Here is a 15018-nt window from a genome sequence, read left to right on the forward strand (position 1 = left end):
AATGTTGGGGTTGGAAAACAATGGCTTATTTTACATAGCAACCAGAGAAGTTTTGAAAATACCTCTGCTTAAAGGAATAGACTACGACCTGGTAGAATAAGATCAGAGAAGTTCATTAGTCAATTCGATACTATTTTTGGGTATAGGTTCTCATCCTCAGGGACCCCCAGCCTGTTTTTGTTCTAGGCCACCTTTACACGTTGGGTTGTCTGTAATTGTGTGCTCTCTGAAGGTGGACCAGAATCAAAACTAATAGCAGAAATGGAAAATGTAGTGCCTTCTAAATTCAGTGTCATTCATTAAATACAAAAAGTGCAGCAAATGAAATAGCCAGACAAGTTAATCATTGTTATATATGCAAAATAGCTGGAATCACAGAAAATGGTATTTGTAAAACAGCAAAGAATGCAGACCACAGCTAAAGAAGCAGTGTGACAAAATGTCATTAAGCCCATTTTCCAACTTCATTAATCACTATACCAAAATCATCTGTGCTATTGTCCTTTAGGCCAATATATACACACAAAGTTCAAAGAACATGATGCAAATAAATAATCTGGGGGAAAAAGTTTAATTTTGGTCAATTACACTCAAACTATGTTCCAAAATGCTGTAAAACTAATGTAATTTATAAATAAATAAAATTGCAAATCCTTTTAATCACGCATGGATTTAATATAAATTACATGTTTGTAATACCATAGTTTAAAATCTTAGGAACAGCTCAAGTTAAAAGCAAAAGCACAATTTTCCAAAACAAAAATTAAAGTTTACACAAATTAAAACAGCATGAATCCAAATGCCTAAAATTTTTTAAAAAAGTTAAGGAACACAAAGCTTGAACTATTAATTGCCAAACTATGGAAGACTCATGTCCAAGGACTGGAGGTTTTCACCTCCGCTAAAGGTGATGTTACCTCACTTCACTTGGAAAATAAAAGTTTTATTTACAAGTGATCACTGTAAAATCAGGACATATAGCCATTGTCCTACTGCACATGTACAGGCAGACCATATGCAATTGGTGCAGCTCCAATTATGTGCTTGAGGTGTGTGGCATCACGGGATTTGACAAGGTGATGGAACAGTGAGGACCCTGAGCCACTAGAAAGCCAGGACTGCAAGAGGGCAGAAGTGAAGCGATCTATATCACGATCCGTCACATCCCACAGATTCCCCAACACCAATGGACTATAAAAGATATACAGAAAATTATTTTTCCAGCGCATTTTCAACACATCTAAATTTTTAATGATTAATTATTTAATTAACAAGCTCTTTGTGAGGTTTAAGAGTTAATCAATTGACAATTGAATTATGTTTATCAGGCAGTATCTGAGATATGTAACGATACAATTCCTCGATAGATATCGGAAAGAAAACATTTGAAATTGGAAATTTAACTTAAAAGCATAATAAATCGTTGAGGTGCTTGCTGCATGTGCTATAGAGACGTTTCTTGAATTCGACTACTCCCGACTGACAGTAATGATGGCCCTTATACATCTCTTACCATCCGGCGATGAGGTAGCTGAGGACAATGCCATTTCCCTCGAGGCAGCCCTGCATGCTGAGTGCAGCACTGCTACACCCAAAAAGCAGAACCACTGCTCGCACTCGCCCTCGCTGCAGCCTCTGGGCATCCAGGAAGCGCACCCCTGCGCCATGTCCCACATAGCTTCATCCGCCCCCCCCCAAAAAAAAAAAGAAAAAAAAAAAAAAAAAGGACGGGACACGCACACAGACACAGATAGAGAGAGAGAGGGATAAAAGAATGAACAGGAGCTGGGCATGAGTTGTGTTTGTGGTCTATGTGGAGAAAACAGGCATTTTTAGGTGAAGTAATGTACAAAGTCTCACATGTACAAGTCTTTTGTGGATACAGCCTCCTGCAGCTGATCAGGATCGGGAGGAGCGCCACATACCCCCTGCCAGGCCGGTTCACTGAACAGTCAGACAAAATGAACATTAAATGAGGCAGACGCATAGTGAGGCCAGACAGCATGGGCAGGGTATGCGTGCACATGCAACAAACCTAGTAAACCAGTCTCTGAAGCGCTTTTCAGTCTCAGGTAGGTTTCTGTCTGGGTTCAGAACAAAATAAACCTGCTTAGGATCTACACCACATGACTGCACAGAGTCAGGATCCACCTGAGACAGAGAGAGAAACTCAGGTCAGACATTTAACCCAGTAAAGGCGTTTGCATGTGTATGTATGTTTGTGCGTGCGTGCGTGCATGTACTTCTTGGAGATGACTGTGTCCCAGTACAGAATGTAGTGAAGGCATACGAGTGACGGAACGAGGCTTCAAACAAGGGATGTTCTCCCATGGCAACCTCTGAAGGTACTGCACAATCACACACACCCAAAACTATTTTAAGCACATATGCAGAGAACCCCTTCTGTGCTTGTTCCAGCAGTATTGCATGTGATCTGGTATAGTGGTCTGGTTTCTGGGCTTCACTTGCAGAAAGTGAAGTTAACAGAAATGCATAAAATGTAGTAAACACAAGCCGTTAAACGATTGCATTTAAATTTCAGATTTTAAGTTAGAATCTTTATCCTTATGTTGCTAATATCAGTAGTGTAGCAAATATACACACGCTCACATAATGCACGGTTTATTTCTTTATATTACATATTGCTGACAAAGGTGCATAACTTACCTTGTCTAAAATTAAGACTGTGTGTCCTTTAGGCTCCTCTCTCCCTCTCAGTTCAGACACACCCTTCTGTAGCACCTTCAGGAAGTCACCTTCCAGCAGACATACTCCCTTAGCCAGAGACTGCAGGTCTGAGAGGGCAAGTAGTGGAGCCGCAGACAGAACCATCTAAGAAAGAAATATTAACATATGATAAAGAAAATTATGTACAACTCAAATTATATGTGATTTGATTGGACCAATATAGGGCATAACAGCACAGGTACTTAACTATACTTGTATCACTGCTTTACAAGGTTCTATTAACTGTTAATGACATGAACAATTATAGATTGTAACAAACTGCCATTAACTCATCAGAATCAAACATCGAAGTGATCCAATCGGCTCTTATTTTCACTGGTTGCAAAATAGAAATACAGATAAAAGTAGATGAGTAACAGGACGAGAGAGAGAGAGAAAGACACAGAGAGAGAGAGAGAGAGAGAGAGATCTATGCAAGTATAACATGTCAGGCAAAAGATACAGTACAGTGAATCATGTTTCAGCTGTGTGAATGGCTGCTACCTTAGAAGTGGCAAGAGTCTCACATTAAGGTTGCCTTTGTTTAGGGTACAGGCATCAAGTCATGACTACTCATCTTTACTCATTTGTTTTTGGAGTATTTATTTTTTTTTATTAGTGGTTATGCAAAACACCAAGTTTAAATAGGTGTTAGGTTTCAAGGCTACACATCATCCTTCAACTTCATACATTGCAGTGCAGGCTAGCCTGAGCCAGGTCTACACGCTCAGACCAACACACACCTTTAACATGTCAACAGTGATCTTTGTTCCTGTTAGTAGGGGTTCAAGGCATTTCAGTTGAACCAAAAGCTCAGGATCAGAGGTCAAGGGGAGCAGTAAAGCTCGCCATACTCCTAAAGCCTCTTCCATCTTGTCAATCAGTTTCTGAAAACAAGAGAAACACAGACTGTTTAAATGTTCTGCAAATGACCACAAGCTCATAGCATGCCTAGTTACCAACCTAGATAAAACAGAGGCAGGCCCATTTAAGAACCTCCTCTAAATGACTAAACGCAGAGACCGGAATAAATGGTAAAACTTCAAGCTTAGTTTTCCAAAACACACACCTCCTTAATCCCCTTTAGACATCCTACCATCAGCCTTCCACTGGACCCTGCCGTAGCCACGATGATGCCCCCCAACCCTCACCTGCACGCGAGTGTCCAAGGCCTTCCTGCCCTCCCACCACTGCACTTTGTCCGCCACGCCGCTCACTTGCTTTTGCCCCTGCAGGACTGCTTCCATCTCCTCCAGCAGTGCAGCCATCGAGCACTAAAAGGTCAGAGAAAGGTCGCCAAAACGCATCAAGCTGAGCCCATTAGCAGCTGCAGCGGAAACATATTTCCAAGACCTCCACTCATACATGCGTGTGTGCGGTTGGGATCCTTATGGTAATGGGGGCAGAGTCACACTCCAGTCGTGTAAGAAGGATGGTGTTGCCAACCTCACCAGGACATACGCCCACAAGAGAAAGTAGGCACACGGTCACACCTGCACAGGAGAACTCATTCCAGTAAATCATATACTCATTAAGAAACTAGCTGCATTCATTTAGCCACAAGACTAAGGAAGAGGGCATGTGAGGGCAGATGACTATTGTTCATGGTTTGTAGTGCGTTTGGTACCTGCTGGCAGGTCTCCGAGCTGCCGTGTGAACTCCTGGCAGTGCGTTTGAGGGAACTGTGTTGGCTGGATGGAAGTAAAGGAGTAGATGTTCTCGAGTGCAGTTAGTGTCTTTGCTTGGGACTGTGTGGAAGACTCCTCCAGACTCAGAGCACTCAGACTCGTTGCTATGTCACCTCCAGACTTCTTCAGCTTCCTGAAAAAGGGAGCGGCCTTACAACAAAGCTGAGGCAAGCAGTAATCGCACCAGAAATTCTGCACACAGCAGGACCGGATGGCATCAGATGTCTCAGGTCTATATACAGTAGTAGTTACAGAAAATGGAATAACCATTACCAAAACAGCATTATGTTGCACACTGCACAGCCCACAAAAAGGAGCCCCAAATGTGAGTGAAGGGACAATGTCAAATGCAGGAGTAAAGGACATCATTCTGGTTCAATCCAACATGGTAAGATATTCAAATAAATGTGCGCTTTGTATACAGAAATACCCAAAACGTAAATGGTAAACCAACAATGAAAGAAAACACCACTCTCCTTAGTTTATAAAGCAGCTTTCATAAGCAGTCATAACTGTCACTAGTACTCTGAGGATGCGAGCGACATACCTAAGCCGATTAGCAAGGTGCCGGGTCATCTGATGGCGAGTAGACACTCCGAGTGACTGAGCGTGAAGCATTGCCGTGGTGATGGGATCAGAAAGGCCCAGTAACTGAACCAGTAATGAGCACACATGAGGATAGAGGGAGGGGCTCGGAAAATGATGTAGGAGGAGCCAAGAGGAGGACAGGAGTGACTTGACCACATCTAGAGAGAGCTCACCTACACACACAGACACACAGACGTTAAAATTGTCATGAGAACTGAATTCTGGCACATTAATAGACCCTGAAATATTCTGTATCTTAGAATACACTTCAGAACAAGAAATATCTCAGAAGAAATGATGCTAGACAATACAATGCTTTCCAAGTTAAATCACATTGTGCTGGTCAGTAAGAGCTGGCTAGGTGAAAATGACATAATTCAGACAGCACATCAAAAATTCAGTCCTCACTGAGATCAAGGCACAGTAACTGGACTGGTTAATAGATATGGCTTTACTAAGCTAAGCTTTGCATACATTTGGTGCCCAATAAGCCAGTGTGTGCACAATAAACACAGTGCGGTGTTGTTTGGGTGCAGCAGACTTTGCTCATTTCCTTTCTGGAGTGAATTAATAAGTCTTACCTGGTGCCACGTGTGTGTGGGGTAGTGGAGTATGCATGCCTAAGCCCGGCTGCACCGAGCTCCTCAACTCATTCACATGATCTCTGCTCAGATCTGCTCCCAAGTCTCTCCTCAGGACCTCAAAATCAGCAACAGGGCCACCTGTTGGACTGCCTGCACAAAAAAACAAAATAAAAACAAAAACAAACAAACAAAAACAAAAACCCACATTAAAATTTTTTTTTTTTAAAAGCACAGACTATTAAGCTAAAGGTCAATTACACACAGCTCTTTAATTTAGTCTTAATCCATTTCTCACACACCACTTAGCGTCTCAGACTCCTGAAGGTCCTCCAGGCTGACATCTAGACCATCTTCATCCTCATCCTCTTTGATCATCCTCATTCTCTCTGGTTGGTCGAGGTCCTTGGAGCTCGGACCTCTTCTGGGCCGTTGCCGCCGGGACCGGGTTTGCGTGGACACACTTGTTTCATCCTCAGAGGAGGGGCCGCTGGTGCAGAGGGCCGTGCTTTGCTTACTGACCCTTGTTCTTCTGGGTGCCACGGCTTCCTCAGAGACTTTACAGGCTGGTTTGGGTGCTGAACGGGTTTTACATGAGACAGAGCCCTTTGTTTCTGACTCCATCACAGCAGGGGGAGCCGTCTCACCATCACTCTCATCACTAAAGTCAACCTGATACAAAAAAAAAAGACAGACAAGTGTATAAAAGGATTGAAGGTTAATTTAATTTCATCAGTATTCAGTCAGTTGTCAAAGGGGGAGAAGCATGGAAGGTATGCAAATTGCACTTCCCAAACCTTAAATCGTGAGCGCTTGGTCCGTTTGGGTGCAGCTGGAACATCTACTGTATTTTCCTGTTGAGGAGAAGAGTCTTTAAACACCTGGAAGGAGCCCTTTGAAGCAACCTTTGTCCTTGCAGGTCTGCGGCTGCCAGGCATGGCCTTGGAGACTGGTATTGGGGTGGAGATATCAGGCACCTCACTGGTGAAGTCAAATGCACTCAGGTCCCCAGCTAGGAGGGCAGGAGTTACCAAGGATGTAGATTTGGGGCGGGGGGTCCTGGTTGCCCGGGGCGTTTTAAATTCCATGCCATGTTTTGCATTACTGATTTTAGGCACGGAGTCCTTGGCTTTCTTTGAGGAAGCAGCAGACACTTCTTTGGTCTTCTTAGTAGAGTGCTCTTTGGAGGCCACTCTGTTGCCATCAGGGAGGTTCTTAGCAGATGTCCCCACTGCTGGGAGAAGTTTGTCATTGCTGGAGCACTTTGGATGGGTCTGTTCTGTTCTAGGTTTGGACTGCTTTTTGACCTTGGGAGCAGCTGTTGTCAGTGGTGGGGTCCAGCCCCACACGGAGGAGAAGAGATCATCAGAGCTGCACTGCCGTTTCCCAGTTAGGGCCAGGAGGCAGGCCTCTGCCTTAGCCCTGAGAAGGGCCGCCCTAAGAGGGGCCAGCTCTGGATACATGGCCCCTTTAGGTTCCACAGCCTCTAGCCCTGCCTCAATCTCCTCCCACAGGGCAGCAGCCTTGCCCTTCTCCTCTGCCCCACAGCGAAGCTGCATCAGCACCGAGCCCAGATGTGCCCTGCCAAGCTCAGCCTTCAGCAGGGACGGGGTGGGACCAGCTAGCCCTTTAGTGGACAGGAGGGTAGCCAGGTGGACGCGTAGCTTAACGGTAACGCTACGACAACGCAGCTTGGCGAAGTAGCGTAGTCTATGGGAGTTTGGTGACTCGTCATGGAGGTGTGCCTGTGCCAGGGCCCAGCGGACGGCCACGCGGCCCAGGCTGGGCTCACTGCAGCAGGCACAAGAACAGCCCTCGCCGTGGGTCAGGCAGGCTAGCATGCGCTGCCGCTTGGGCTTCAGAGGGGGTGACGCTTCCTGGCCTAGCTCAGACAGTGCTTCCACGGGCTCCCGGCCCAGCGCACGACAACTCAGGAGGCCGCGGAGGTCTTCCTCCTCATCCTCAGGAGCCAGGGTGGCAGAGGTCTGAGCAGCTGGTCGGCCTTTGCGAGGTTTTATTTTGAGCTCAGATTTCTGCTGCTGCTGATCGCCAAGGTCTGTGAAAGAGAGAGATGAAGAGGTTGGGGGGGGGGGGGGGAGTATTTTAGAAAATTTTACCTTTAAACTTAGCGATTCCAATTCAACCTTTAAAACCATTTTTCTTTTTTAAAAGTATACATCATCTTAGTGTAAGCTATTGTTTATCTAGGACTCTCTTACCTGGTTTTATATTTATCCTTATAGTGTAAAACAAAATCCAAAACCAACCTGCTTTCATATGGTTAATAATACTGTATAGTCATAATTCCCAAGTTGCTAATACCAGTATATACATACACACACACAGTTATCCTAAATCTACACACTTCAGCTCTAAGCAATGACGTTTACTGTTATTTATATTATTTGCACTTTGCTTACCTGTGCAAAGATCCAGCAGGTTTCTGACCTGTTCCAAATCTAAAGCACTGACTTCACTTGCTCCTTTCATCAACTCCAGCTCAGCCTTCATCACCAACATGTCAGCACAGCTACACACACACACAATCCTCACAATTATTCCATCAAGTACCTCTTGACCACTCTCTCTCACATATATGCAGGAGTGTGGGACTTACTGGGTGAAGGTGTGTAGCTTAGTGGCAAGTTTAAGAGCCTCCAAGCACTGGGCCTTGGCCTCATGAGCTGCCCCAGCACTACTCCTCACACACACCACCCTCTCAGAGCACAGCAACACCTCACTTAGTAACAGCCATTTAAACAGCACACTGTCCCCTACAGAGCCAGGCAGATGCAGGTAGAAAAACGTTCATGTAGCCACAAAATCAAAGACGCCAAGCACTACATATTTCACGTTTGATTGTCTTGTGTATGAAGTTACTGAAGAAAAGAAGTGTATGTCTTTTACCTTGGTCGACAAAGCGAGTGTCCACGTTGTGACCAGGTGCTCCATAAAAGCCATTTCCCAACAACATCATCACCAGACTGCACAGCAACTTCAGCGCTTCATACTGGGCCGTGTCTGGAGTCTTCACACCTACAGCCCGCACACATGAATTCATATTTATAAACTTGTTACAATTACCCCAATAACAGCAAGTACCCTTCATGTCTTTGACCACGTCGCAGAGGGTGTGTACCATGCTGGACGATGGTTTGGCGCAGGTTTGGCGGGAGAGTGCTTGTTTCCAGACTGAGGTAGATGCTGGCTGTCTGTAGTGCTCGAGCTTTTAGCATGTACCAGCTCTTAGAGTGATGCTGTGCTGTCTCTTTTAAGACATCACACAGGCTGGACAAACCATGCTCTACCTGAGAGAGAGAGAGAGAGAGAGAGAGAGAGAGAGAGAGAGAGAGAGAGAGAGAGAGAGAGAGAGAGAGAGAGAGAGAGAGAGAGAGAGAGAGAGAGAGAGAGAGAGAGAGAGAGAGAGAGAGAGAGAGAGAGAGAGAGAGAGAGAGAGAGAGAGAGAGAGAATCTTCTGAGAGAAGCTAATTTCAGCTCTTCAGGTCTCTGTTAGAGGAGAGCCCAAACTAATCTATGCATCTATCTATTGTTAAGATGTCCTAAGATTTTGTTCGAGTACCAGCTTGAAATGACGTGTGGGCATTGGTAGCCCAGAGGTTAAGTTACTTGACTTGTAATTGGTAGGTTGTGGGTTCGAGGCCCACCACTGCCAAGTTGCCACTGTTTGGTCCCTGAGCAAAGCCCTTATCCCTCAATTGCTCAAGTTGTACTCAGTCATAATTGTAAGTTGTTTTGGATAAAAGCGTCAGCTAAATGCTGTAAATATGTCACAGCAGAAGGACTTTAGCTGTCCCCTTCTCCGGTTGGTCAATATTATCTTAAAAAGCGGGCGAATTACTGCTATTGAGTAATACTGAGATGAATCTGGACTCATTTGATATAAATGCAAGACATTTACACATTTAAAAATGAAATGCTTGGGGGTGTGCGCGTACGCATTACCTCTCCTAGAGAGTAGCAGAGATGAGCTCTCAGCAGTCTGGTTGTAACTGACATGATAGTGATGCCCTCAGAGTCTGCTTCTCCAGCCAAGGACTGCTCTGCCTGCTCCAGCTGCAACTGATCGCACGCGCGCGCACACACACAAAATCAGTACTGTCCCATGGAAAACAATATTGCTGGACAATACAAAGAAAATCATTATTCCTTGTGTAATTATCCACCAGGTACCTGAGCAAGCTGGGGAGATCCCAAGTCCAGCAGGAGTTTGGCAGAGTGGCAGAGCGCACTGGCACTATTCTGGCCATCACCGAGGAGTTGGAGCAGAGTCGCAGCCAGCTGATAGCTCTGCAGAGCCCTCAGTGGCTAGGACAGCAGAGGCAGAAACGGCACAACGGACAAACGGTTTAGAGATGACTTCTGCCACCCAAGCATGGCCTGGAGCTCCTGCTTGATTAGAAAACCCACACCAGCTGTAATCTCACCCTGGGGGGCAGTGCAGGTGTACTCACCTTGGCCATCAGTGAGTAGAGGGCAGCCATCAGCAAGATGGAGGAGGCAGTGCTTTTGGGATCTCTCACTGCAGGCATCGATCCCTCCTTCAGCAATGCCTCCCAGAGAGATAAACATCTATCCAAAGGCTCACAATGTTCTAAAACACACACACACACACACATTTTACATTCCACATCTACTTTTAAACAAAAATGGGATCACACAGAATTTAGTGTTGCCAGCATTAGGCTTCCATTCACCATGCTTGTGAAAGGTTTAGTGCAGGGTGTGTGGGCGTTCCTTACTATTGTGCTCTGCCAGGTTGAAGCGGAGTCCGTCATACACCAGCTGACTCTCCTGGAGTTTCTGTTTGTCTTCATAATCCAGATCATTGGTGGGAACCGGCTCCAAACTCCCACCGCACTTACTGCCCTCCTGCACTGCACGTAGACGCTTCTCTATATCAAGCGCCTGGCACAAAATATGTAATATTAATAATAATAATAATAATAATAATAATAATAAATACCCCTACACCACACACGCTTATATCAGTCAACAGTATCCCATCACTAGGAACACTAGCTGTGGTAATATTCAAATTCTCTGAACAGTTAAAATATATATATGAAGCAACATGACAATGTTAATTACTTCCCTTACCCCAAAAATAGAGGGTGGATTTACACTCTTGAAGACATATGATTACTAAACCATAACTCATACGTTGCAGCACTGACCTCCTGGAGGTGAGCTTCGAGTGTGCAGATGAAGAGCCAGAGAGAGGTGTGTGCCTTTTCATCCTTCAGTCTATCAGCATTGTCAGCTGTCTCTGGCTCCTCCTCCAACAAGCGCAGAGCCTCATGGGTAAAATCAACTGCAGTGCTGAGCAACACAAAAATGTTAGTTTTAAAAAAGGTAATGCAATTTAATTGTTAATGACACTAAAAGACTGTCTTAATACGTTGCCTTGTGAATGCATGCAAAGTGGACATTAATGGGTGTATACGTCAACATGGACATACCAGTCAATTTGCTGACTGAAGTCCTGATAACACACCACCTGTGCCATCTCACACAGGTATGAGGCACGCCTAAGTGTGTGTGTGCTGTCTTCATGACAGATATCCAGGAGGTCACAGAGAGTGTTATAGCGTTCCTGTGCCGTGTCACCAGCCTGTTCTTTATATATACGCAGCTCCTCCTCCAGCAGACACACCATCACCTCCTCATCCACAGGTGATGCTCCCAAACCATCACGCAGTGTCCTGACAAAGGAGGACAGCACTAGGGGAGGTCTAGTATTACACAGAACCTAGCTTCATTTCATACTAAATAAACCTTAAAAAGGTTGCCCCCCCCCCCCCCCCAAACACAAGATTTCACTTAACCTATAGTTTCAAAGGAACAAACATTTCATCAGTTATAGAAATTTAACAACCAAACTTTACATCAGTAATAAACATTACTGTGGCAACATTCTACTGTTGCAGTTTCTCAGTGGATACACTTTGAGCATGCATGTTCACATTACCTGAGGCGCGCGTCTTCTTCTCCTGCACGTGCAGCATCACACTTGGTTTTGACCCACAGCGAGACTGGCTCCGCAAGGTGATCTAGGACCCGTACGCCTAGAACCTGAATCCATCGCACCACCCAGTCTAGAGCCCTCTCCAGCTGGGCTGCCCGACGACTGCAATGCACAACCAGCATGAAGCAGCGGTTCACCTAAACGAACACACATACACACACCTTGAACACCCTGCAACAGGGAGCAAGAGGTCAAGTTAGAAGACCAGATCCCGTGAGCACATGTGGGGACAAAACTTACTCTGTCCACAGGGAGAGAGGCAGGGCAGTCCTTATTCAATTCCTGACATACAATCTCAGCCAGTCCAAATGCTTCCTTATACAATTTCCTGTTAAATAACTCATACACTACATTATTCACCGCACACACTAGCATGAGAGAGAGAGAGAGAGATGTATAGTTATCAGTGATTATTTTAATAATATTTTGTGCTTATATGTACATTAGAAGGAAAAACGGTTTGATTAAATGTATAGTTAATGGTTATTATGATTTACCTGATTTGAGTAAGAAGCTGTCATTTGACAATTTGCGTAGTTCATTCATCATACATCCTAACGTTGCCTGGCAGTATAACATAACTCTGTTGAGAGAATTACCAAGTGATTCCTAGAAAACCGAAGTGTGCAGCCAGACACAAAAAAAAGGAAAACAAACACAGACTTTAGTTTATGAATCATCATAATGCACTTAATCCTTGCAGTGTATAAGGTAGGTGAGCATTACTTGTGAGCTACGAAGGCTGTCGTAGGTGCTCATGAAGCCCTGGTACAGACTGAAGCACAGTGAATACTGCAGCTGCTGCGAGAACGAACTCTGGAAATCACAAACAGAAAGGTAAAAACAGAAAGGCACCAGCATCAGAATTCACCCAGATGTTAATAGACATACCTGCTGCTGTTTCAGCAAAAGCTCCTGATATTCCTCCAAGAAAGAAAAACAGGCCAGCAATGAAGTCCCACCCATCCCTTTTGCTTGCCCCATCTCTGTTGCCCAGAGGACCAACTGACACGCCTCCAGTATGATACAGCCTGCATCTCCCAAAGCAGCAGGCAGCCCTCTCAGGACACGTGCACAGTCTGTGAAAATCTTGCTGCATTCCTCCCCAGAGCTAAGGGCACAGTGCAGCTGCACTGCCCTACTGATGAGGCCTAGAGGTGGGCATAGAACGTCGCTGATCCGCTGAGCCATCTCCAGAGCGCTATCCACCAGCAGCGTGGCCTCGGCCCACAGCCTGCTCTTACACAGGAGCCTGCACATCTTTAACACCACCTGACACCTCACAGCCAGCAAGGGCAGAGGCAACTTGGAGTCCCCAATAGCATGCTCACCAAGTGAGGGGCCAAGGAAACACGCCCGCAGCTCAGAGAGTAAAAACACGCCATCGTCCTGGGACAAGCCCCCGCAGGCTTGCGCATACTCGCCTACCGCCTCCTCCACAAACAGAGGCACCTTGGACAGGGAGGATGGTGGGGTGGCCGTGTCCTCCAGCAGCCGGAAGAGCAGAGCCTGTAGCTGCCAATGGAGTCGCTCTCTGGGAGGCAGGCTGGAGGCCCGAGAGCCACAAGAACCTGAAAGCAGGAGACTGTTCCATAGCACTGCAAAACAGTTCCGCACCAGAACACGGAAGTCTTCAGCCTGCCGACAGAAACATCTCAGAATGAATATTAAAAGATGCACCAAGCATCTCTGAACATCCATACTGTTTTAAGAAAAGCTCATGCATAAGTGTAATCTCTATGCATATATTCAGTTTAGAATATGACCATAAGGCTACTAAACTGTAGTAAAAGTGAATGATGCATGAAATAACGCCCTATTATTTGTCTCAAGAGAGCTAAGCCATTTCTGTACCTCTGTCGATGAGCCCTGTAGTTTGACATACATGATTTCCCCAAGTCGGCTAGCAGGACCATGAGCTCCTTGAGTAACCAACTTCTGCAGGATGTGGAAGATTATTTTCTCCAGATAAAAGGGGCAGCCCTGTGTCCTGGGCTCTGTGATCAGCCCGTAGCCCTGCACGGCTAGCTCTACGAGATCCACCAAACACTCTAAATGCTCCAGCTCCAAGGCTCCAGCACCAAGCCGCTGGTTGCATGCTCGAATGATACGATCACACACCGTCCGGCCCCATTGGCCGAGGCCATCAACTACATGTTTCTATAGTAAAGCAGATATGAGTACAACTCACATTGAAGTACAGTGCATCTGAGAAAATGACAGGGACAGTTAAGGTTTTTTTCTTACCTTCAACTCATCGTGAAGAACCACTGTGTCTTTAAGACACAATATTCGTTGAAGGTAGTCATCTGTTTTTAGACATTTCATTCTCCTCTCAGTGTTTTTTCTGTAAATGTAAATTGCTTGGTTAGCTATGTAATGAGGGAATGAGCTTAGTATTAGCCGTCAAAAGCTCACAGCGAGTGGTCCAGATGTGAACATAACTTTTATAATAATTAAAAATATTGAGTGGTACCAAAGCAGTAACACGTTGCAATCTGAACGTAAAACGATTGTCAGCACGGTCATACCCACACTAATAGTTTTGACGAACGAAACAAAAGCCTAATGATCAATGAAGTTCATGCATTGCTTCTGTGCCTGCAATCTGTACGCGTTGTTCGTGATCAAGTGTACAAAGAGATAATCAAATGTGCGACAAAGGCTTTATGCATCCTCCGCGTTGATATTTCCAAGTGAACAACAATATACGAGTAAGTTGTTAATTTCAACTTAAAGATAAGATATAAAGGACTGAAATGTCTTGCATAAATATCTGTGCAGGTTTGTACCCATGACAAGTATTTCAAACACATTCACAGGACGCCTGTAATATTGCTAGAAACCACTCAAGACAGCGGTTAGCTAATTTGTCTTTTTGCTAACTCTAGCTAGTATTAACCAAGTCTATGGGTCTCGCTCGCAATTCAGAACGTAGTTATCTAATAACGTTAACTAGCTAGCTAGCCTGCTAGTAATATGACGCTAGTAGCTAAGGTTGCCCAAGCGTTTGAGTATCTTATATTGTAGCCTATCATGCTAGTTGCATGCCGGTGAAAATGTACAGGAACAAGCGGTAGTTGGCTTTCTCAATGAAAAACAGCAAGCCAGCTAGCTACCTTAGCTAAGTTTGAGAATTTAGCTATCTTAGGCTATCTAACCTAGGTTAGTTAGCTAACTAGTTACCTAGGAGTCAAGTTTAGCTACGTTTATAACTTTTGATCACTCACCACGATCCAGAGAAATAACATTTGCTATACAAAAATGATTTATATAACGCTAGGTGGTTTAGCTGCCTTATTCAATTATGACTACACTGTCGGCAAGGTTTCCTCCAAGTCGATGTGGATGTTGTATTTTAAATGACAATCTAGAATCAGAACGTGGC

The 15018-nt window shown here is 45.0% G+C and overlaps 1 protein-coding gene across 1 annotated transcript; it reads right to left on the minus strand.

Moving 5' to 3' along the window:
* Positions 1 to 14: 14 nt before the first annotated feature.
* On the minus strand, positions 15 to 14979 carry espl1 (extra spindle pole bodies like 1, separase). Its single transcript, XM_027007861.3, has 32 exons — positions 14861 to 14979; positions 13878 to 13977; positions 13485 to 13790; positions 12522 to 13268; positions 12357 to 12446; positions 12128 to 12239; positions 11871 to 11998; positions 11574 to 11767; positions 11065 to 11307; positions 10780 to 10924; positions 10345 to 10510; positions 10057 to 10196; positions 9776 to 9910; positions 9548 to 9664; positions 8724 to 8892; positions 8492 to 8620; positions 8202 to 8358; positions 8005 to 8114; positions 6382 to 7640; positions 5887 to 6256; positions 5585 to 5737; positions 4963 to 5176; positions 4355 to 4548; positions 4093 to 4220; positions 3879 to 4001; positions 3471 to 3614; positions 2668 to 2832; positions 2244 to 2348; positions 2036 to 2151; positions 1861 to 1944; positions 1514 to 1678; positions 15 to 1191 (listed from the first exon to the last, which is right to left on the minus strand). The coding sequence occupies exons 2-32, from the start codon at positions 13956 to 13958 to the stop codon at positions 990 to 992; spliced, it is 6591 nt and encodes a 2196-aa protein (XP_026863662.3). The 5' UTR covers positions 13959 to 13977; positions 14861 to 14979; the 3' UTR covers positions 15 to 989.
* Positions 14980 to 15018: the final 39 nt, after the last annotated feature.

The sequence above is a fragment of the Electrophorus electricus genome, chromosome 7 (assembly GCF_041902795.1).
Source record: "Electrophorus electricus isolate QZ-2024a chromosome 7, ASM4190279v1, whole genome shotgun sequence".
Taxonomy (NCBI): Eukaryota; Metazoa; Chordata; class Actinopteri; order Gymnotiformes; family Gymnotidae; genus Electrophorus; species Electrophorus electricus.